The sequence below is a fragment of the Lepidothrix coronata genome, unplaced genomic scaffold, assembly GCF_001604755.1.
Source record: "Lepidothrix coronata isolate B3197 unplaced genomic scaffold, Lepidothrix_coronata-1.0 Scaffold113, whole genome shotgun sequence".
NCBI classification, from domain to species: Eukaryota; Metazoa; Chordata; class Aves; order Passeriformes; family Pipridae; genus Lepidothrix; species Lepidothrix coronata.
Genome location: NW_016690293.1, coordinates 2,682,810 through 2,707,149, shown reverse-complemented (window position 1 = coordinate 2,707,149; position 24,340 = coordinate 2,682,810). Strand labels below are relative to the sequence as shown.

Below are 24,340 nucleotides of genomic sequence, written 5' to 3'. Positions count from 1 at the left end.
TACTCACTGAGGAAGGAGTGCCTACAAAAGAGCCACCAAAAAATACCTAGGGATGCCAAAATAGTTGAAATATTTTCTAAAAGAAACAACTGATCCAACTGCTGTGATCTAAAAAATGTTGAGTGTATCAATATATTTTGAGTTTTTTATTACAGAATGATTCTGCTAAATTAGAAGCTAAACTTATGAACATTAATGAGAGTGCACAGCAGGGTAAAACATGGCAACAAAAGTTTAAACCTTGAGGCACACTTGAATTTTTCCATGACTCGCTGGTCATTCTAAATTGATTTTTTTTTTCTTTTCAAGTCTTAGTTGACAGGCTGCTCATCAAGTCACATTAAATGCTACAAGGCATCCTTTCTCCTCTCCACATGATACTCCTCTGAAGCCCTCCAAACATTGCAAACTCGTTTATTTTATAAACAACATTGGTAGCTCTTTCAAGGTTGCTTAGAAGATTGATAACAGAATAATAAAATCTTCGAAAAGAGACAGGTAAGCAGAGCAGTGCCTCTAGAACACAATTATATCAGCTGGAAACCCATCCACTGCTTGTTATGTATCCTGGTATCTCACTCTATGTGATACACTAGAAAACAGAGCGTGGAGATAGGGAAAGAGACAAGACAAGGAAATATGTTTAATATAATCGCATAAAACTTCTAGTCCACTGAGAAAGACAGGTCCCTCTGACAATCTGTGTGAGTGAATTTCACAGAATCACAGAATCAACCAGGTTGGAAAAGACCTCTGAGATCATGAAATCCAACCCTTGACCCAAAACCACCCTGTCAACTAGACCATGGCACTAAGGCCACATCCAGTCTCTTCTTAAATACCTCCAGGGACGGTGACTCTACCACCTCCCTGAGCAGCCCATTCCAATGTCTGATCACTCTCTCTGTAAAGAATTTCTTTCTAAGGTCTAACCTAAACCTCCCCTGGCACTCTCTTTTGCTAGGTTTCTTCTCTCTTCATTAAGTCCCCATTTGTTATATTTACCTAAAACCATCTGTGTGCACTCTTCAATGCTGCCTGTTTGCTCAGAGGAACACTGTATTTGGAAATAATGTCTTAATAACAACAGATATAGAATAACAGAATCATGTGCTGTATGAACACCCCTGTATGTATATCCATACATTTGTAAGCCAAAAAAAAAGTGCAAACCCTTCAGTCCAGAGGATAAAGTTATACATTTAGATTAAGAAAACACAAGTGGAGTGTTTTTACTGCAAGCAGTTGCCAAGGATTGTCTTGAACTCTTCGCCACCAAAAAATCTTTTAATCATGTGTTGTCCTCTTTCGTCTTTTACAAAATCTATGCTCTAAGTTATCATAGCATGTGAATCCAAAATTAGTTTAGAGATATCCCACAGTCTGCTTCATGCAAGAATATTCTTGCTATCTGGTATCTAATTTGAGACTTACTAAGGTTTTTTAATCCATAAAAGAAACAAACTTTCCCAAGCGGCAGTTGCTTACAAAACTCATTTACTGGAATGACACACGTTTTCATTCTCAGATTTGTCTTCCCTCTATACATCTAAAATGTTTTCTTAAATAACAGTTGCTGCTTGTACAGTATTTATTAGGCACTCAACACAAGTTCAATGAAAAAAAGGGAAAATAGAAAACTAAAGTGTTTGGTATTGAGTTGTATTTTATAATTTTAAGTATTCATTCCTTAACATCATCACATTTTTAATAATACATGTTTTTAAAAGATAAGCACAACTATTTCTACATCCATAAGATTCCTAGTTCAATTAGACATGATGTTTGTTCTAATAAACACAACACAAAAAGATCATTATAGTTGTATTGCCAGCTTTCAAAAAAGTCTTAACAGTTTTTAATTGAGAAGATCATAACAATTAACTACCAATAGCAGCTGGTGACAAAGAAAATCAGCAAAATCAGTAAAGTCTGACTCTTACTGCAGCATTCACAGGGTTTACAAATTCTTGAACTTTCTTCAAATTGTAGCAGGCACTTGGGGAAAAACATAAAAAACTCTAAAGCAAATTGTGTAAATACAAATTCATTTTGACAGGTAAGACCAATAACAAGCCATATTCAACTTGTTCCCTTTCTAATGTTACCTGTCAAAATCCACACCAATAGACCCCAACCAGCACTATTCTCTCTGTTGGTTTTTCAGAGTCTTTCAGATAGTTAGAAATTGTGTCCATCTCTCAGCTTTGTCAGATAAATATCTCCAGTACCTCTGACACTTGAACTCCCTGTAATCATTCAGGAAGGGTATTTTGCATACAAACACACAGCAGGAAACAGGGTAAGTTTCCAGAGAAGCCACAAGAGCTGACCCTTAACTCGGAGGCGTCCCTAGCACTGCCACGGGAAATCCCTCATGAACTACCTGCCAATGCATTTTATTCACTTATTGGGCTAACACTGTATTTGTGCTGACAGAGGCCTTGCTTGAGAATTAAGGAAAAATAAAAGTTGGACAGAATAGAAAAAACATAAAGTTAAGCATAAAGTTAATTTAATTTCATGCTATTAGACGTGATTTACTCATCAGAGATCAGTACAAATTACTATCCCTACTGCACCACCAGCCATTAGCAGTAAGTCTCAGCTGGGGAACAAGGTCGACCTGAGTAGACGTTTTAAAGCAGCTATTTCTTTTTGACCACCCTCTGGGAGTGACACCTGTGAAGCCCATCAAAATCTGTCACTGTGACATTATAAAAAAATTGGTTTTAAAAAGAGATAGGAGGGTTTGATCTTGGAATTTCTTTACCCTGATGCCTCAATTAATCTTGCCAAGATTTTTTTTCCTGGCAAGTTGCTGATTTTTTTTCTTTCAAATCTCTCTAAAAGACTTAATTCAGCCATACATACCAGGAACAAACAAACAAATAAAAAAAGTATGAGCTTTTCTCCTATTACTCTCCTGCTCAGGAAGTGGCAATAATTTTACAACTATGGTAAGAGAGATAAATATTAAAAAGACATCATGGAGATACTAGATCACTGTAAGGCTATTTAGCTTGTTTTCTCCTTTTAAGACTGAGAACCTTTCCAATTGTTCTAAAAGAAATATTATGCTTTTGATTTTGTTTTAATGTAAATGATCTAGAGACTGCAAATGATCAGAAAAACTGATGAGAAAAACTGCTTAGATCATCAGAGGCTAATCCGCTCATAATCCTCCCAAATACATTACTGACATTGTGGACCTTTCTGGACTGAAGTTGCAAAACATTTCCATCACCTTTGAACTGTGATTTTTTGGCAATGTTCAAAAGCCACAACTGTGGTGAGCCACAGAAATATGAAGGGGAGAGCAGAGGGCATGTTCCCTTGGGTCTAGATCCTTGTAACACCACACTTGTTCTACACCATTTTAAGTGATCCTAGAAAGAGATTGTGCCAGAGAGGGAGACACATAAACAAAGCAAAACCCTCATGGTTAGCAAAACTAGATGACAGCACATGCCCAAGGGAGAACACGGAGCAGGGTGTAAAATTCCTGCTGCAGACACACTTGTATTATGCCCATGGCCCTGCCTTTAGTTGTTGCCCATCGCCAGTGCTGCTAAGGGAACCAAACCACACCTCTAGAAAGCATTTCTATTTCAGAAAGGAGAGCTCTCCCTAATCCTTGCAGCAACTACCACAATCTGTGTAGCAAGAGATTCAATGTGCTACAAATTTGATGGAGGGGAAGGCAGGAAAAGAAGAATGAAGTGAAGCACATATAGGTGATACTTTTCCTCACATACTGGAGGGGAAAAAAAAAATCACAGGAAAGAAACAGTTCACTCAAGAAGTAAAATCCTGAATGTGCCTGTTCACTTGAGAAGTAAACACCATCTCTCCACAGGACAGTTTTTCATTAATTAAATTAATGACACTTCTCTTTGAGACTGTTGCCATGCTGTGAGTCAAGAGTACATTAACTTGGATACTGCACCATGTGATGTGGGGTGGCCAACCTTTCAGATCTCAGCTGTCTCACGTCTGATCTGCTCAAAGAAAAAGAGCAAGTGTACAGCCAAGATGGAAGACCAGGACATCTCAGAAATAAAACCTGTACTGTCACATCACTCAAGTGCAAGGATACCTCAACACTCTTTGTCCTTCCACTGCTGCAGCTACATATATTGTTGAGTGACAACACAGGTTTGTTCAGGGTCAGCTTTTGCAACCATTTTTGAAGTGGATACAGGAAGCAGCAGCTCATCACCCACAAGTGAAACCAGACCAGGTCAACATGTAAGAATACCTACTAGAATACCTTTTATAACCTAAAAGATAAATCAGAATAAAATTGTACAAACTTATCTAAAAAATGAAGTAGAGAGCTAAGCAATAAATTCACTATTATTAAACCTATAGGTCATACACATTCAGATATTAAAACAATATTCTGTTTCAGATTTTTAATCATCTATCAGAAGTTTTTGTAACATACTCTAAAGTCTCAGGTATATTTAAGTATAATGATTTTAAAGCCTGTCCGTACTCTTTAAAAATGCTTCTCGCCACAGTATGTGATCACACGAGTGATGCAAACAAGCAGTTTCCTACTCTACTAAAAAATGTATATCTGGATTATGTAGATCCAGGAATGCAGCTGTGGACTTCAATTCCCTAGCTTCTCTTCCCATCTTCACCACGAATTTCATCCATATTTCTCTTTTTTTCCAAAAACTGAAACAATGTTTTAAGATTTCATTGCCGATGAGTGACTTGTATAAAACAAACACTCCTGGATCACTGCACTGCTGCAGGAATCAAAAAATAAGGCAAAAGGTTGCTGTTCAGTAATATAACTTAAAAGTAATTGGAAAAGTTATCCAGGCAGTTGTTTCTACAGTTATGTTAAACACTTGTGTTTGAAGAGCTGAACAAATTGTTCTAGTGCTGTTTTCATAAAATCATTGAATGGCCTGGGTTGGAAGGAACCTTAAAGACCATCTGGTTCCAACACTCCTGCCATGGGCAGGGCCACCTTCTTCTGCTCAAAGTCCCTCCCAACCTGGCCTTGAACACTTCCAGGAATGGGGCAGCCACAGCTTTTCTGGGCAACCTGTGCCTGTGTCTCAGCACCTCACAGTGAAGAATTTCTTCCTAATAGTTAATCTAAACCTACACTCTTTCCATTTAAAGCCATTCTCCCTTGTCTTGTCCCCACATGTCCTTGCAAAAAGTCTCTGTCCAGCTCTCTTGTAGCCCCTTTAGGTACTGGGAGGAGCTATAAGGTCTCCCCAGAGCCTTCTCCTCCAGGCTAAACAACCTCAATTCTCTCAGCCTTTTCTTGTAGGAGAGGTGATCATCTCTGTAGCCTCCTCTGGACTCACTCCAACCTTTTTTTAGGTTATAGACCCCAGACCTGGTTGCAGTACCTGAATCCGAAAAATCGGTCTGCGAAACTGCTCAGAGACTTTTTTTATCTTTAAGCAGCAAGGTATTTGTTTATTCAACGTTGGGAGCAAGCCAGCTCGCGCTGGACAAACTTGCTCGAAGGCTTCACACAAAATCAGCATTTTTATACAATTTTCAGATGTGATTAAATGCATATTCAAGTGATTACGACATCTATCTATACATATTAATAACAGGCGGAGTATAGGTGGAGCTCAGGCAGGGCTTGGGGCGGTCCTTCTCTTGGCCCTCAATTTTGGTGGGACATCCGCTCTTCATCCCATGGGTCTGGGGGCTAATTCTTGTCTTCCTCGGCCTGACCTCCCTTCTCTTCTATTGTTCTTGACCCGCTCACTGAGGTTTGGAGAAGGCCTTGGCTCCCAGCCTGTTTCTTCTATTCAAATGTCTACCTTATCCTACTGCATCTTAATTTATTACCTCTAGACCTATTCTATGATTCTTTTTCCATTCTTTTAAGTTGTGGTCCAGCAAGTAGAACAGAACAAGCACAGATCGTTTTGGATGTTAGTAGCTTGTTAGCAGGTCCAAATTTCTTAGTTAACTCTTTTGTGCCTGGCCTCCTGTTTCATACTAGAGGTGGGGTCTCACCAGAGCAGAGGGGCAGAATCCCCTCCCTTGGCCTGCTGGTCACGATGCTTTGGACACAGCCCAGGATACAGTTGGCTTCATGGGCTGTGAGTTCACATTGTTGGCTCATGTTGAATTTCTCCTCAGAGAAAGACTTTTTTGCTTTGATTTCCAACAGCTATTGAAACAAGTGAGGAATAATTTGTCCCAAGAGAAGATGCTTTTATAATTTATTTTCTACCTTGTGTTCTCTTACTGACTCTCTCTTATTGAGTAAGACATTGATAAGTCAGGTTTACATAGAAAAATCTCATCCCATCATTTCACCTGACAGCTGCTTTAGTGGAAATAACACATGATATATAAAAGGTTGAAGTGTGAACCAAAAGAACACCTCCAAAAATAGACAATTACTACATGGCTTTGAGTGAAGTGCCTACTAAATTAATATTATATGATTCATTTCCCATTTGCAGTCAGCATTATTCTCAGTAAATAATGTTACCCTTTAGATAATTATCCTAACCTTTTGTCTATCTTCCTTTTCTCTTCAAAAAAAGGAGAAAAGTGCTTTCTTTTTGAATAAATTATAGTATTGTCTATTCTTTTAGAATGTCTTTAATCTCGACCTATATAGCAGTAGCTGTAGTCATATACAGACTTTGGGATAAGCACACAGTCCTACTTGTAAAACTTGACTGCAATACGATACAGTTTTAATTTAAGTGCAATATTGTATCCTTTTCATTTGCAAAGTTACTTGACTGGATATGTGCAAATATTTTCTGTGTCTTACTAATTTACAGTTTGAAAACTATATACTCCACAAGCTACAAAACAATTCATTTACTCTTTCCTGACAGCTATTAAAATATGAGAAGTTAGATATTTTTTCATCCTAATCCAGGGACTGCTAGCGTTTCTGATTAGAAGCACAGACTTCTCCGCGACCCCCTTCTCTTCTTGTGATGTACATTTTCATGAATAGCTTTGTCAGCTAAATATAGAGGCCAGTCTAGATTTATCCTCAATCCTCCAGATGAAAAAACAAACAAACAAAAACAACCCAACAAACCAAAAAACCCCACCATCAAACCAGCCAAACCACTAAAAAACAGAGATGGCGAAGCCTACTCTCTCACACAATGGAAATTCAGCACTGTCTGAAAAGTTACCTATATTGCCAACTCAGATGAATAAAATTTTGTTAAAATGGGGTTTTTTTGCTCTAAGATGACTAGCAAATTTCAATCAGACTGCTTGCAAAGTTCATGATGCTCACTGACTAGAGAAGGCAGTTATAGAAGCTCAGAAAACAAATGTAAAAGAGAAGATAAAGCCCCTTGACTAGGGTAAGACTGCTTCAAAAAGCTGCTGGTCACCTTTGTACTGTTTCCCAGAGAACAAAACGCTTTGAGAGAAGGAAAGGATTAGTACTTATCCCAACCACCTCCTTGCAAGAAAGCCACAAATGTATCTCCAGAGGAACACAGGCAAGGTAGACCTCAACCCTCTGCTGATATGCAAGGCTGGTTTGAAGATCCTCTTTTCTAAAAGAATATTTCTAAACAGCTGACTAAAGAACAACAATACTCCTCCAGAAGTAGGATTTAACAGAATGGCTCATATCACCCTTGAGAAACAAATAAGCAACACTTGAAGATCACTTTTCATAAGCACACTTTATCTTGAAGAAATGAAATGGGTTGGGAGGTAGTAGCAAACAACTATTTAACAATAGATCTTTCTGAGTCACCTAACTAAGAATGGCAGTATTTTGTCATCTTTTATGTTTAACAAAGGAAGATGAGGATGTGTGAAACATTACCTTACCCACAGCAAACACATCTCAACCAAAGGAATCTAGTTGAGACAATCTGGCTGTAATGTTCCTAACTGATGAATTAGTAAGTACTTTAGGGATCATATCAGAAGATGTTCAAAACTAACCACCAAGACTGCTACTTCAGGAGCTCATTTGAGCTTTAAGCTTTTGGACATAGCAATTTAGTCAGTTCTCCATTTTTTAATAGCTTAGTCATTCACTCATTTAAAAGATGTGGGATTACGTGTTGAGATATCACTGAGCAATAAACAAATCAATGAGTAAAACTCACAAAATGTGACATGCTACAGAGGAAACTAAGAGTGCTAAAAAGGGTCTGGAAAGTGACTTATAAAGAACGGTAAAGCTGATAGCAGAAAAGTTCTGGAAAGTCACTCAAAATCAGAAAGCCAAGTAGAGAAGTGGTAGGATCACTTGGTGAAACGGTGTGGAAGGAGCACTGATGGGTAAGTCCATAACAGTGTATGTAAATCATGAGATCTTTGTGCCAGCCCTGACCACTGAAAGTGTGGGGGGTAGAGAGCTCAATATGATCCAGATGAGTCAGAAGAATCTGGAAAGTGTCAGCTATACATTTGCACACCACCACAATCAGATGGCATTCACCCTTCAGTTCTCAAGGAAAACAACTGTGAAATTCTGTTAAATGGCAGGTGAAGGTGCATCAACGAACATTATAAAAAAATAGTGTGCCAGAGTGCCAGTCTCATCTGAAAAGACAGGATGTAAAAGGAATTCTCATAGGGATGACAGACCAGCAAGTCAAATGTCCATCCCTGGCAAGATCGTAGACTATATAACAAATTGTAAGACCTTTGATCATTAACAGATTGGTGGGAAAGAGTCAGCATGGCCTCTGTAAAGGAAAATCCACTTTGTTCACTTGCTGGAGGGTTATGAGGGTATCAAAGAGCACATGGACAAAAGGAATCCTGTGACAAAATATACACAGATCTTTTCAAATACTTTCACAAGTTTCCCTACCAAAGTCCAGTCTGGAAACTTAGGTTGCCAATAGATTGGAAGAACTGAAATCCAGTGAAAAGAGAAGTAAAAGCTTAGAGACCATGTTTCAGATAGGAGAGAGCCAGCAGCAAGTCTTCGAGGGGTAGATTTTTATTCAGAATCCCTTACTGATGACCTGAAGAAAAGATGACCAATAAATCATCAATAAATATTTTGGCCTACTTTTTTTTTTTTTTAAAGTTAAAGAAAACTTCTCCCAAGACCAGTTCTTTGTCTGCCAGTTAATGTCTCATTCATGGTGCCTTCTGCCACTGCCTTCCTTTTCTCTGATTGTCCTCTCTGTCACAGACTCCACATACACGAAGGAAGATCAATGAGAGAGAGAATAGTGCAGCATAGATTCAAGGAGTTATACACTAATCTATCCCAGTTTTGCTTTTGGAACTATCAGGTATGCACTGGACTTGGAAACAGAAGCATACACCAAATGAAACAGACTCATTCTCCAAGTATTAATGAGTAATAATACCTGAACATGTATAAGCAAGCAGCGTGGTACATAAAACAATAAGAAGTATTAGGCATAAAGAGCATTGTGAAAAGGAAGTGGAACAACCTAAAGATCAGCAAAGAAACTTGAACTTGATGCAGAACATACAACAGAAAATTCAAACACTGAAGCAACAGGGAGAAGTTACACTGCCAAAGGAAACTTGTTAGTTTTCAGCATCACTAACCAAACAGAAAGAGGTGCCAAAGAGTAGACAAGGGCTTGAATCAGGACTTAAAATGGTAGTAAAAGTAAAGGTCAAGTTTTAAGTCCATTATAGGCCAACAATAAAGTGCACTACCATTTTACCATCTACAACAGACTTAGTGCTACCCATTGCATTCATGAATGAAAAGCTGAATGTCCAGACAGAATGAAAAAAGTCTGCCTGACACAGTTTGTCAGTTTTGCACATTGGTGTTAATAAACTCCAGTAAAACATCATGCACACAAATCCAATTTAAGATTAAAAATATATATACTATTTCTAGTAGGCTAAGTTCATAATTTAGGAATGTGATAGGATAATATCATTAAACTCAAGCCAATATGCAACCATTTAATGAGCATTCAATTTCCAATGAGAGATTACCTCATGTGTATACACTTAACTTCTAGCTGTGCTACAGTTCCATGTAATCAGCTTAAAGCCATTAGACATTATAAAATATGGTTAATACATCTGTTAGCCCATCAGACATGCCTCTCTCCCTCTTCCTGCATACAGCCTTCTATACACTACTAATTTCCATTTCAAATTAAGTCTTTATTTTCAACATCTTATATCAGAGTATTACCTAAAGCTGCAGCATATGGACCATAGCTGGGAGCTTTGCTTCTCTGGAGTAACAGAACTGTATTTGTAACCTTAGATCAACCAAGAGAACCATCTTGGGAGCCAGGTCAAGCCTGCAGAATGAAGTCCCATAAGACCAACAGATTCAGTTCCAAGTTCAAAGCACTCTTCCTTTGACCCAATTCTGCCTCTTAGAGAGGTTGATAGATGCTTTCCAAAGCAGCAAGCAAAAGAAAAGGGAAGCAGGTAAAGTGCACAGAGCTCAAGTTCACTGCATAAATCTACCCAGTCACGTAGTGGCTAAAAAGCCAGTTATATCAGGCTACTTAACTCTGTGGAACTGAACTCCCAGCTTCTTCACCAACTCCAGGCTGCAACAAAAGCATCACTAAGCAGACTCTCTGAGCTTACCATTTCAACATATTGCCAGCTGCAATGCACAAAAGGACAGGAATCAAATTCACTTTCTTGAATGAAAAGGAACATGTAAGGGAATAAAATAAAAAGTAAGAATTTTCTGCTAACAGCAACTTTCCACATCTGCTACTAACTGCAAAATTCCCATCCCCCTCTATAACTTAGCAGTATTTGTTAGAACTGTTGTTTGATGCTCCAAGAAAAGCTTGCCCCCCAGACAAGGTCAGTAAAATAATCCTCTCCAAAACTGCAGAAAGATCTCAGCAACAGGTTATTAGCATGAGACAGGAACATATTAATTAACCTCAGGATAATTAAACTTTTTCACTCCTTTCTAGAGTAAACAATTTATTCTGGTCCATTATCGGATCACCAGGATAGGACAAATGAGGAGATAAGCTGTTAATAACATGAATTATCCAGCAAATTTCTTCCTCAGCTGTACAGCTTTTCATCAAGACTCAGAATTAGTGAGCAGAGTGGCAGTGGGGCAACAGCCTTGATGCTGTGCAAGCAAGCAACAGACAAAACACAAGAGTGTTATCAACACTTCTAGCCACAAAGGCAAAGTACAGCTTCAATGAAGAAAGTTAATCCCATCCTTGCTCAGCCAGTACAGACCTAAACCAAAAATAAATACAGCATCTCAAGGGGCAATGAGTCTTCTCACACAAATACATTCCATAGACAGTCCATTTCTGGAAATTTTGCTTTCTTCTTCTTTCTGGCAGTATCTTACAGACCTTTATCTGTGGCTTTATTTGGTTGGAGAGCTCTTTTAAAATATTCCTCAGGATAAAAAAGCAATATAGCTCAGATGCCCTGAACTATGGCTGTTGTGTTTATATTATTGTAACAACTAAAATTCCAAATTGTCTTGGGCACAAAAATTAAAGCAATACTTTACAACCAAATCCCTTTGTTTGTCCTTAAAGCAAAGTAATAACTTCATCAGAAACTGAAATTATCAAGCTGATTTCCTTTTGGACATCAACAGTACAAAAAAAGATAATGAGAATTTCTAGCAATTTATGATTCTAGTTTGATGTGCAGATATTAGCTGTCAGTATTTCATGTCACAATTAAAACAACAGTAACAACAAAATCAAGCCTCCTTGCAACAGACCCAATGATTTCTTCAAAATATCTTTCCTGACTAACTATCAAGGCTTAAGAGTCTGTCCTAGCCAATGAAAGAGGAACTCTCCCCATACTCCCCACTATCCTTAGAACAATATCCTCTGTCATTTCCATTGTGACATTTTCCCCATTATGTCAGAGCTACTCATTTACTGTTTCCAAATAATGTCATTTTAAAATGAGAAACACGTGAAGTGGGTGTTTTCTACGCTTCTATGCAGTTTCTTATAAATTCAGCTAGAGTTTCCTGATGGGATACTTGATTAAACAGACTAGAGAAATCACACCTACTGTGACTTAGGTGCTGTTAGACAGAAATATGTGCTCTATGATCTTGAAGATTCACCTTCTCAGCATGTGGCTGAAATGCCAGATTTACATCTTCACTGACTATGTAAAGATTTAGAACAGGGAAAACACCTTCACCCACAAGAATGCACTCAGTGATCTTCTAAGAGTAATGCATAGCTTTGAATTAGGCACTTAAAGGATGTAGGGACACACTTCTGCTTTGGTAGACAGTCAGAAGATAAAGGTGATGCAAGACATCAGTGACGTGAGTTGGAAGACAATCTTCTATGGAATGACACCTACAACTGACTGTAACATCTTCATAGAAGTTTGCGATCAATTTTTTTTCCCTCCCACAGATTAGGAAACACAAAAATAAAAACCATAGCTAGGTCTATTCCCATGGATAGCAACTTGTATGGCATTGATGAAACCAACTTGCAAGTGAAGTCATTCTTTATTACCAGGTATAAATTTAACCAAATGACCATTTTGCAGTATAAACCAAGTATTTAAGTCTGGAGTTCAGGTGCGGTTTTTTTGTTTGGGGGTTTTTTTTGGTTGTTTTTTTTTTTTAATTGACGAAAAAAAAGTGCATTTATATTGGTGAAAAGCATCTGTTTCTACTTCTTGTTTTCTACTTCAGGGACATTCTTTCACTTGATACCCTTGGAATTAGTAATAATGAAGGTAATTTGTCTATGTCATTTTCTTCTTACTGGACATCCAATGCTGGTTTTGTGGGGTTTTTTCTCTTTTTCTTCTTGTGCTGTTCCCTCAGAATCTTCTCATATTTTCAAAAACTACTGTTTAAGAGCAGCTTAAACAGAGAATATATTGTTTTTAGCAAGCAACCTGGAATCCACTATTTATCACTATCAGTATTTTACCCAGATGGAACAAAAGATTAAGTCAAAGATGACATCGGTATGAGTTAAACTACGTGGTGCCATTGACAGGACTTTGCTCATTAAATGGCAATGGGAGCACAAATAGTTCAGTCTAACATTTCTGTCCTCATTCTTACGGCTTACACTTTTCAAAGCCTTCATAGCACTTCCTAGAAAATAGGACTGTTTAAAAAAGCTAAACTAACAAAAAAAAAAGAACAAACCAAATCTTTTTTTTATCCAAGCTGTCTTGCAGCAGACAGACCTATAAGCTCAAAGAAAGTTTTTTAACAAACATGAATTCCTCACAACCAACATATTTTGCAAGCACCACAGTTTCCAGTTGTGGGCTACATTTTCCTTTAGCTTCTAAACAGAAGACAGTAAAATGCAAATCGCATCAGGAATATGAAAGGCTTCCCAACTGCAGAACTGGGCAAATATCAAAACAGGTTTTCCACTGTAAATCAGGAGTCATTCTGAACATGGAAAAAAAATCTCCTCCCATGCCACAGTGGTGATTACTGGTCTTTCTTTTCAGAAAACTTGTGACCATAAGTGTTCTTTTAGCTGTAATTCAAAGCTAGGCTGAAAAACAACCAGTTATGAGAGCTTCTGCACAGGAGCAAAGAACTGGTGTAACTTCACAAAGGTTCTCTTGGAGTGGCAGAGTTTTTACACAGGTATCTTAAGAAGAATGGCAATTCGTGCCTTACTGAAATGTATGTTACCTCTTCAATTTAGTTTGGAGTTTACCATGTAACTGCTTTAATCACAGGCAATGGATAAGGAGCAAAGCTGTGCCATTTCAAAATGAGAAACTTGTCAAAGGAAACAGAAAAAATCATCAATGAATGAGGATGAATTTTCAAAACACCGCATGTAAACAGAAATACAAACCAACATACCTCAGGGAAGGCTATGGAAACTTTCTGAATAGCACTGCTCTTGTAGAAATGGACTCTTCCCTTTCACTAGGAAGTATTTTATCGCATTGTATACAGTATTGCAAGATGACAGCATAAACCATACTCCTTATTGCTCAGTGTTTATAAGCTACTTTGAAGACTGATAGTGCTATTACCTAAAAATGACACTTGATATTGTTCTTCAAAAACTCTTCCACAAATTGTGAAGTACTTGTCTGTTTACAGCACTGTAGAAGAATAATTATGCATAACGTAACAGGCTGCTCACAGCATAAGTCAGATCAGCTCCTTAACAGGCTTAACTCATGTACTGGCTTTTCAGAATAGCTTTTATGCTGCACATTAATGAATGTGGTTTTAAAAAGAAAGAGTACTAACCCTGTAGAGAGGGTGGCATTTGTCCTTGAAACATGGTGCCAAACAAGCATAGATCTGCAGGCTATAGTAATAACTTGCCAGCTGGAGAGATAACGCAGAATGTAATTGCTTTTCAAAGAATTTGTTGGCATCTACCACCTAGAAGAAAGAGAACATTAATTTAGATGAAAGAATTAGCAAGCATACAACATTAAGCATACAAACTTCCTAAAAAGCTACTTGCTGTGATTTAGAAATAGTTCTGACTGTGTTTTTCTGGCACAGAAGTAAATCAGTAACCTCCACACACAAAGATAATTCTACATTATGGTGTTTTTCTTCCCCCTTGCACAAACACCTAACAAAAATTATTTTATAACTACAGTTTTGCTGCTTCTTTACCACAAGGTTATTATCCATATTTCTGAGCTACATTATAATTGTCAGTCAGTTGGGTCCAACTTCTATTTTAAATAAGAAAATGTGTCTTTTCACCAGTGGCCTGCTCATTAGCCAGTCCACTGGCATTTGCTCAATTCCCTTTAAATGCACCAGCCAAATCTCTAAAATTGTGTATTCAAATTTTCAGATTTTAAAACTCAAAGGAAATGAAATTTTATTACGGAATTTTGAAATGCTATGAATAGTCTTTCACTATCAACATACCTGTGGCAGTGCAAGTAGATAGGCAAGAGACAAGGCTGCATCATTTGGTAAAGCATCACTTGCCAGTTGTAGCAGAACTGGAGCAGAAACAAAGCTTGAATTAGTGACCCATCTAGCCTTGACAACTAGCAAATGAAATGTTTGCAGTGCAACTGTATTTTATTAGACACTAGCTTGAAGCTATATATACTCAATTAAACACTTATCAGCACAATCCAGAAACAGATAATATGTCATTAAACTCAAGCACGGCTTTACCTTAACTTCCAGGCAAAGTGTTTGATACATTAACCAAACAAGAATGAGACTGTGGAGTAAGAGATGCTAAACAAAGCCACCTGTACTGATTTACAAGTAAATCTTTCTCTTGTAAAATCAAGGCACTAATGTAATGTTGTAAGAGTTCCAAGGTATCAATCTCAGGAATGGTAAAAAATGTCTTTTCTTCAAGCCTCAGCTCTAATTAACTCATCACTGAACGTGACAAACCATATTAAAAATTTCTGCCTCAATTAAAAATTAAAATAATTTTTAAAAGCTGCAAGTGTCATAAGAAACACCAAAAACAAGTCCTGCCACATATTGCAAACACAAGTATCAGCACTACCACAATTGAAATCAATGCATCAAGAATAAGTACTCTGATTATAAAAACATATACTTCTGGTAAAACTGACACAGAAATTATCTGCTTTTCCTACATTATAGATATCAAACTTGGAGTTTTTTCATTTAAAAAACCCACTGTACTTTACAAATTACACAAATTGGAGAACCAATATGCAGTCATAATATAAGCACCCAAGGTTGTTTAATTAGTAACAGAATTTCTCCTTCATGCAGTTTTCTTCTGTGCTAAAATCAAGCATCACTGTGGTTGCTATGAAAGTTCCAACAAACAATTACAGACTAATGATTGTTGTAATAAACTTAATATTAGGGGTAGAGAATATAAATTATTATTTCCAGGGACAACTTCAAAAATCTTATGGAACTTGGACAAGAAATTGCATAGGAAAATGTAAGTACACCAAAAAATACAATTATGGTTCACTTTTTTATAGAGGATATTATTACTAATATTATTAATATCAATATTATTCCAATAGGTAGAAGTTATCTTCCAACTTTGTTTATTTCAAGGAAGTCTCAAACACCTGTATTCCCATATTACACAAACTACTCTGCAGGGTGTGCTGGCAAGGAACCTGATTACTCTGCACACACAGTCCCCCAGTGAATTCTTTGTTCTGAAGAATAATTTATAAAAGGCTTGAATGACCAATTACAATTTTCAGATTATCATTAATTTGCCATCAGCCTGAAGTGGATTTACATGCTGGCCCTTGGCCATCTACAAACCCTAAATTTCTATGTGACAAGTCACCACAGAGGCTGCCTACACAGCAATAGGTCACAGTTACTGCAAACACAAGCCTGTCCAACAGCACCTTTGCTCTGTGCTGCTAATAGCTTTCACTGTGCTTCAAACAGCTTCTTGCTGCTGACCGATCATTCTGCTACACTCCAAATAACCTGTATGCTGTCCAAGCAAACACAGGAAGACTCTAGAAATATCTAATATTAGAATCTTGACAAATTATCTTGCAAAATTGGTAGTTCCTCCTCTGGGCACAAACAAAGTTACTTTATATATTCTCACGACCACCTCTAGTTAAAACATAAAAAAAAAAAAACAAGGGAGAAAGCAAAGAAGCATTTCAGCGCTGCCCCCTTTACCCTTTCTCTGGAAAATTAATGGTTGCAAAGCCTTGCAAACACACAATAAATTGTGGGTTCTCTTCCAACTTAACATCCCCAACATGACAACTGCCACACTAGCAAAAATGGATCTTCACCATTCAGATACCAATCATGAAAAAGAGCACAGCACCAACACAGGGCCAGAAAACAATATGATTTTATTCATACTCTTGCATGAAGCTCAACTCAATGGCATCCCAGCTGACAGAATGTACTTAAGAAGAAAGACCTGCTTCCATTGTCGTACCTTCTGAGAAAATAAAACAAAACATCTCCTGTACTGATTCAATTAACACAAATTTTCTGTGACCATTTGTGTGGTCATGGTATGTGTTCATGTATCCACTTTACACATACACAAACACACGTGTATACAGACGTATATATAGTCTGTATGCAGACTAATTGCATACAGCCAACATCCCATAGTGAAGCCCTACAGGAATCCTCTGATGCCTACCAGAGCTGAGATCAAATCACAGGCTCCAGACATTAGCAGGATGTCACTCTGTCATCTCATACACATTGACAAATTTTACAGTAACTTAGTGACCACTGCCAAATTTGAAATTTGCCAGAGAGATTAGACATTACAGGGTTGGCAAACCAGGGAGGGCAGGCAGTGACAAGCAAGGCTACTGTCCCACAAACAGTACTTTCTTAGCGAGACACAAAACATTCTAGATTCTATGAATAACTTTTATTTCCTGAGCAGGTCTTTATGCCACAAGCCTGCTTGAACAGCAATGTAAGAATAAAATGGTTTATTTGTGAAAATTGGAATTTATTAATACCTAGGAGGTTTCAACTCACTTCCCACATTCTTGGTTTTTTTCCCTGCAAAAAAATGTAAAAACAGCTTCAAGTCTTCAATTGTTCATTTAGCACATGAAAAAATGTCACTAAACTTAGAAGTATATATGGCAGTTAAACAGCCGTATCCACAAGCAATTACAAAAACATGGAAAACATTAAGCTATTATTTGTTCTAAAACTCCTGAGGATTAATAGGCATGACCAACTTTCTTGGGTTTGTTTACTTTGAGTTTAGTACCTAATCTATCTACTTGTCAGCAAAATCAACTGAAATCTGCTATGGTCGTTAGTTACTAGTATAGTAGCTAACACCTCATATTAGCATTCATGAAAACCATACAGTAAACCTGAAAACAAGAAAACTGCTGAATAATAAATGAGATTCATATTTGTGTGATTTTTCAATTTTAAATTTTAGCTGTATTCTATTAATATGCACATTTTCAAGCTCCACAATCCTGAAAGTGTTAACTCACCATTAGGACTTTCATGAGAATTGATAAAGCTTTAAGAATGGGGAAGAGGTAGGATCCAATGCCACTAATCCAGGGCTAAAAACATTACAAACAGCAAATTACTAATCCCTTTATTTAGAGAAAGCTATGTTACACTTATGTTTAAATGTAACAAAACTGCTTACTGACTATCATACAGCAGGATTGCTGGGTATAGAATAAAAACAGCTTTCCTGAGAAAAACACAGAACTCTGTTCCATAGCGCAGATGGAGAGACTTCTAAGTGTAATTCAGATTGATTATCAGAAGTGGTGGAAGAGGATAAAAGTATTAAAATGGTAAAAACATCAGACTGCACACTTAAGAGGAAGAACACAGAAGCTCAAAAACTGAAGTTGGAATCTAAAATTTCTTTTCTTCTTCAGATGAAAGTCCCCAACATTGAAATTTCCATCTCAAAGGCAGTCACTGAATTGTAAACAACCAGTTTCAATTACTCAAGTTAGAGCAGGAAGTATTACCAAAGATCTACCAATTAAATAATTTTCCCTATGAAAGCAATGAATACTTTTTAATCCTTGCCTCCTCCTCCTTTAGGACACAGGAATCAAAGCTAAAAGCCTATCAGCATGCAAAAAATGAGATCGTAAGTACTGAGTTAAAAGGATTTTTGCATTAAGAGAGCATGAAAGGAACAAAATATGCATACATCCCCATCATACAAAGCTGTTGTTAACCTTTTTTAATTCACAATGTTGTCTTATTAGAACTATACAGGTTATCGGAAGAAATATCACATATCTCAAACTACTGAATCACATTTCACAAATTTCACAGAACACTCGGACTTGGAAGGGACCCACAAGGATCATCAAGTCCAACTCTTAAGTCAATGGCCCATACAAGGATCAAATCCAGAACCTTGATGTTATTAGCACCATGCTTTAACCAAGTGAGCTGAACTCAGTCATATAGTTGTAAAACAAACATCCTGGTTTTTACTAAACAGTTGAAATAAGTGTGTGGCTTATGAAGAAGATCTCGTTTAAAACTTTCCTAATATAGCAAGTGATTTAATATAATCATTTTCCATGGCAGCATTTACCACAGAGTCAAATATAATACCGATATCTTCCTTCAAAGACACTAAGAGCATCTAAATATTTAAACAGTTCATTTCTTAAACCAGCAGGAGACATCCAAAAGGAAAGACAAACAACCACAGGTGGGTTTGTGTTGTTTGTTTTTTTTAAAAAAGCAAAACTGTTTCAGTTAACAACTTATTAACTATAACCTAAAACTGCAGACATTTCAGAAGAAGATAAAAAGCTCTGATGATTCCAGAAGCTGCAGTTAAACATTAATTAGCAAATAAAATACTATAATGAGCCTGCAATACTGAAAGTTGTGCACACAATCACACAGAATCTGACCAACTGAATACACAGGCATACATACAAATAACTAACCCAGGGTTGCAAACTTCCATTTAAATACCTGTACACGACCATATTCAGGAAATCTTCAACAATCTCTCCCACGATGTTCATATCTTTGCCAACCCTCAAATAATGCTCTCTGCTTATTTAAAGAGAAATTTCAGATTTCTAATCTTTACTAAGCTACTCCTCTTAAATATACCAATTCTCTTGAAAGCTCTGCAGCTACTTCAAAAGACTTCTTACCAATGAGAGATGTTGAACTACATCACAATTTATACAAAATAACCAGACAATACTTCAGATCGTTGTGTGCAATTCTCCATACTTAAACCCATCCACAGATAATTCTGTATTTACAATATATAGTAAATACAGGAGTGAATATACATATTCCCATACCTTCTGTAGTTGGAAGTAGGTCTTTTCCTTCACTCTTTGTTTCCGCCAGTTTCTCTGTTCTCAGCAACACTTCAGCAAAGCTTTCCAAAGAATCGTTCTGGTATGTGCCGTAGCTGATTTCAGACTAGAAGTAAAATAAGGTAACTGGCATGTGTGCTACACTCTGCATTTATATTTAGATCACTTGCATCAGATGCAATTCTCTACCTCAGTTCCTGCATATGCTTTCCTTTGTTTAATTCTGGATTTTTTTTTCCTACTTTTGCACAAAATTTCAAGTCACACAAATAATCGCATTTTTAATTCATTATAAGATCTCAACAAAAAATTAACACTTTAGAGATCTGTAATTGCAACTTACTTCTGCAACATATGGATCACAAATTAGAGACTCATAAAATGGATGACAGCCTTGTTTTTCCACCATAGCATTTTCTCCAGGCCCACTCTTCAATACGTCTCCAAATTCTTGACCCTGGGAAAAGTAAGTATAGTTTCCTAACTGTAAAAAAGCTTATAAAAATTCTGTAACCACTGTTTAGAAGGGAAACAACTGTAAATGAGAGTATCACTGAATTCAGCAGGGAGCAAGATAGGAGTCATCTTACATAAACCAGTGCTGAATGAGGTTCAGTATCCTTAAAAAACGAAAAAGAATCATGTTCAATAGTACCAGAAAAACTATTATCACAAACATTACAGAAAACTCACTGAAATGGAGAAGGTAGAAAAGAGAAACTGAAAAGGAACAGCTTTGAGCATAAGATTACAGTATATAAAGAGTAGGTTTAACTGTGCTTTGTACCCCAAAGTTCTGAACTTCTGCCAAATTTCATCTATGCCTTCTTACACTACAGTAAGAAAACAGGAGAGAACCTACTAGAACATATGGAAAAAAAACATCTTTAGAGACCTTTTTTCATTGGGATTTGCTTGCAAACAATCTTTTCATGTCTCTATTTCATTTACTGATTGAGGTCTTCAGTTATCAGATATCTACAAAGGAGCTTAGTTTTTATACTAACATATCAGCAAACGCATACACATCTGGAGCACATCAGCAATCCCTTACATGCAATGGTCGCAGGTAAGTTAATGATCTCTTCCACCACTGCCCATCACTGACAGCATGCAGCACGGCTTTGGTAGTCATGGTTGTGTTAGACAACACCTCCATGGTTTTGGATGTCGTCCAGTACAACAAATCAGCGGACTGGCTAGAGGAGACGTGGGTTTCATCCTGTGAGCATACCCAACACACAGTGGCAAGTGTTAGACTCCTGCTACAATTAGGTTAATGACATAAAGCAAAATAAATGCACTAGAGAGCAGACACACAATGTCAATAACATATTTTAATGATCATTAATTTAAGCAGCATCTGTCAAACAAAAGAAAAGCCAAAACTGATTTAGGAGTATCCATCTGAAGTAAGTAGTGTGATCAGCAGAACATTTTGCCCCTTATTCAGTTGTAACCTCTTGTTCCCACAGATAGCAGCTGTTTTTAATTCCAGTTTATAGTGGAAATGTTCTACATAACTATTGAATGCTTCCATTAAAATAATCGTCTCTCTACAAATGTGGCTATCAAGCATACTAAAATTAATCTTCAATAATCCAAGAAAGTTGATACTAGAGACAATCTTGTATTTGTACAGAGGTATCATTAATTAAGTTGAATTCTCAGTAGGGGAAACGGTAGAGATGTAAATATTCATCTCTAGACCAAGTGAAGAAGTATCAAGATCTGAAATTCTGCAGTTGGCACACAAAGTACTGAATATAGACAACATAAAAGACTGCAACTGCTTCTACAATACATGCACAAACACCTTCACTTAGTCTCAGTAAATTCACACTAAAGTCCATTCTTCAGACTAGATGTTGCACAAATGGGGCTTTCTATACAAGCTCTTCCTCACGTAAAGCATTTAAATAATACCCAGAACATCCCCGTTGGCTGATCTGTGCTGTTCCAGTTCTCAAAGGTTTGTGTTAACTGCATGCTTTACAACACTTGTGCATTAGACATAAATATATAATTAGCATACTAATGTAAACACACTGTCTTCAGCAACAGAAAATTTAAGTATTTTCCTCCATACAGCAAACTTTAACAGCTATATATCCAACGTTTGTCCTTAGCAACTCTACTGTTCATTTTCCCCTAAACTGAAGTATATTAAAATAGCAACATTCTAACCATATGGGAGGTATTAGTTTACAACTCAAGACAAAATTTCAGACATCAGAGCCAAAGGATGCTAAGTTATACTCAAGACAAATACATCCCACCACAAACTCAGTGACAAAACATATCAGCTTCAATAACATAGAATGTCGTGTAGACAACCTTTTTTATTTTACTACCTTTTACTGTAGTGTGCAGTAAATCACTCCCTTAAGCTGACCACTGAAGTAGCAGGTCCATCTTAAGTCCTTCCTTTTCCTTCAGCATTTTTTTCCAATCCTTTCTGAAATTGTATTGCGTATTTCCCAGATGCATCACTGACAAACTGACTAGCTAAACTGGAAATTTCAGCTCTTGTTTCACCAAATGAAGAAAGTACATGCCAAATACAACATATCAGAACTTTTAATGCTCTGAAAAATGAAAATCAACAGAAAATCTGGTGGCTTGGGGGCCGTGGGGAGAATTTCTCATTCATGTGTTTTTTAAATAAACCCCTCTAAGTACTTAGGAAAAAAGGGGGTTGTAATTTATTTTAAATGTTACATACAGAATGCTAATTTCTCTGTCTGCCTCCATTTTCAAGTAGATGCTGCAGGACACCTAATTGATTCTTCATGTAGGAAAAATGAACCAAACCAAAACAGAAAAAATAAATCCCGCCCAAGTTCTCAATTGCATTTTAGCAAAGCACTTTTTTTTTTTAAATAAACCTCCTTCACTAGTGTGAAAACTAATGACTTAACTTGTATGCAGGTGTGGATGCTTCTATAGCTCTACTCCTATCAGATAAACTCTATTGATTTTTTCTAAAAAGAATTTCAACTCTCACAAGTAATTACAGTCTTTTCTGCACAAGCAGGAATTCCATTTTCTGACAAGTCATTCCTATGTGTACCTGGAACTTTCTGCTATACTGAATCAATCTCTCATAAAAGAATTTATTTCTTAAATATTGTTGGAGATCTCATCTAAAGAAAACAACTTTAATTGTATCCTTTAATTGTATCTTCAGGAGGAAATTATATTTGGGGGTTTTAAGGGGTGTTTGTGGGAAATTATTTTTTTCTATTATTTCTTCCTGACATTGTTTATAAAGTAAGCCTTTGTTGTTAAAAACAAAATAATAATAGAAACAACAACTTATTAAGTAGCAGCTAAATTAGTGGCTTAAAATTTTGTATGAATCTAACTTGGTGTAAAAAAAGATAACCAACAAATTCTGAATTATCAAGATACTCTACATTAACAGCTAAAACATTTTTATATATATATTCATATATAGATATCAAATATTTATACACATACACCCATGTTCACACATACACATATACAATTCCAAACAGTCTAATGCAAGGACAAAGAACAAAGCCAACTGTTTTTTAGATAAGCCACAGAACAGACAGTAATAAACTAGAACACCTGCAACATGGGTTTTCTTTGTCCTTAATGACAATTAGTCAAGGTGCAAAGATTAAAACATGCAAAAACCATACACTGCATACACCTTGTGTGTTAAGTCATCCATGAAGATGATGTAGGAAATGAAATGAGATGGAACAGTCTGTTCATAAAACAGAACATCATGCACTAGCCTTCCTTTTTCCCTTTTTTGGTATTTCCCTTGGAAAACAGGAATTTAAAATAGTCTCTTTTATGTAAGTATTCATGTATATTCTACACTTATATTTTGTGCCTTGGAGGGTTTTATTTTGGGGATTTTTTAATCTTTTTTTTTTTTTTGGCAATGTCTGTTACAGCTAACGAACCAGTCCCATAACAATAAACCAGACCCTAAATGAGAGACTATGGAAAAGATTCAGCTCAAGTAACCCAGCCTTAAGCATACCAATGCATTTGATGCAGCTGCTGAAATACAGGCTTTGATGACTGAGATATACAGCAATAACTAAGACATCTGCTTAACAGTTGTAGATCTGAAAGAGGACTAGACATTTTGGGTCAGTAGCTAAAGGACACAAGGATAAATAACCATGATTCTCTAATCATTTCTAACCAGCAGTGATAACAATGCGTGACCTACCAATGTAATGTACACAAATGTTTTAAAAGATCCTGTCTTTTCCCAGACCTAGTACTTAGGAAAAATGCAAAACCAAAGATGCTAATGCTCTGTTAATCAGAAATTTTCTTTTTCTTTAAGCAACCTTTAAGACAATAATTTCTATAATTTGAACATACTCTCCTCTAGAAACTATGCCTGCTCTTCTATCAAGAGTTTGTTTTCAAGGAAACTTGAAACTGTAAATTTCACTTGTGTGGATGTTCCACTTCACAACAATTATGCTTTCATATCCATATATATAAAAGATAATGACTTATAAGAGATGTAATGCATATTTTAAGTATTATGCAGATTTAACATAAAGTCAGAGCTCATTTACAAGACAATTGATGATTATTGTTTCTA

The 24,340-nt window shown here is 36.7% G+C and overlaps 1 protein-coding gene across 1 annotated transcript in view; it reads right to left on the bottom strand.

The window, feature by feature from the left end:
• Nucleotides 1-24,340, bottom strand: part of NBAS (neuroblastoma amplified sequence) — a 165,869-nt gene that overhangs the window by 69,434 nt on the left and 72,095 nt on the right. Inside the window, exons 36-40 of the mRNA XM_017824811.1 lie at nt 20,789-20,956; nt 20,078-20,191; nt 19,717-19,840; nt 14,840-14,916; nt 14,195-14,332 (exon numbers count right to left, since the gene is read on the bottom strand). Of these exons, the coding sequence (XP_017680300.1) occupies nt 14,195-14,332; nt 14,840-14,916; nt 19,717-19,840; nt 20,078-20,191; nt 20,789-20,956 (621 nt within the window). The remainder of the gene's footprint in view (nt 1-14,194; nt 14,333-14,839; nt 14,917-19,716; nt 19,841-20,077; nt 20,192-20,788; nt 20,957-24,340) is intronic.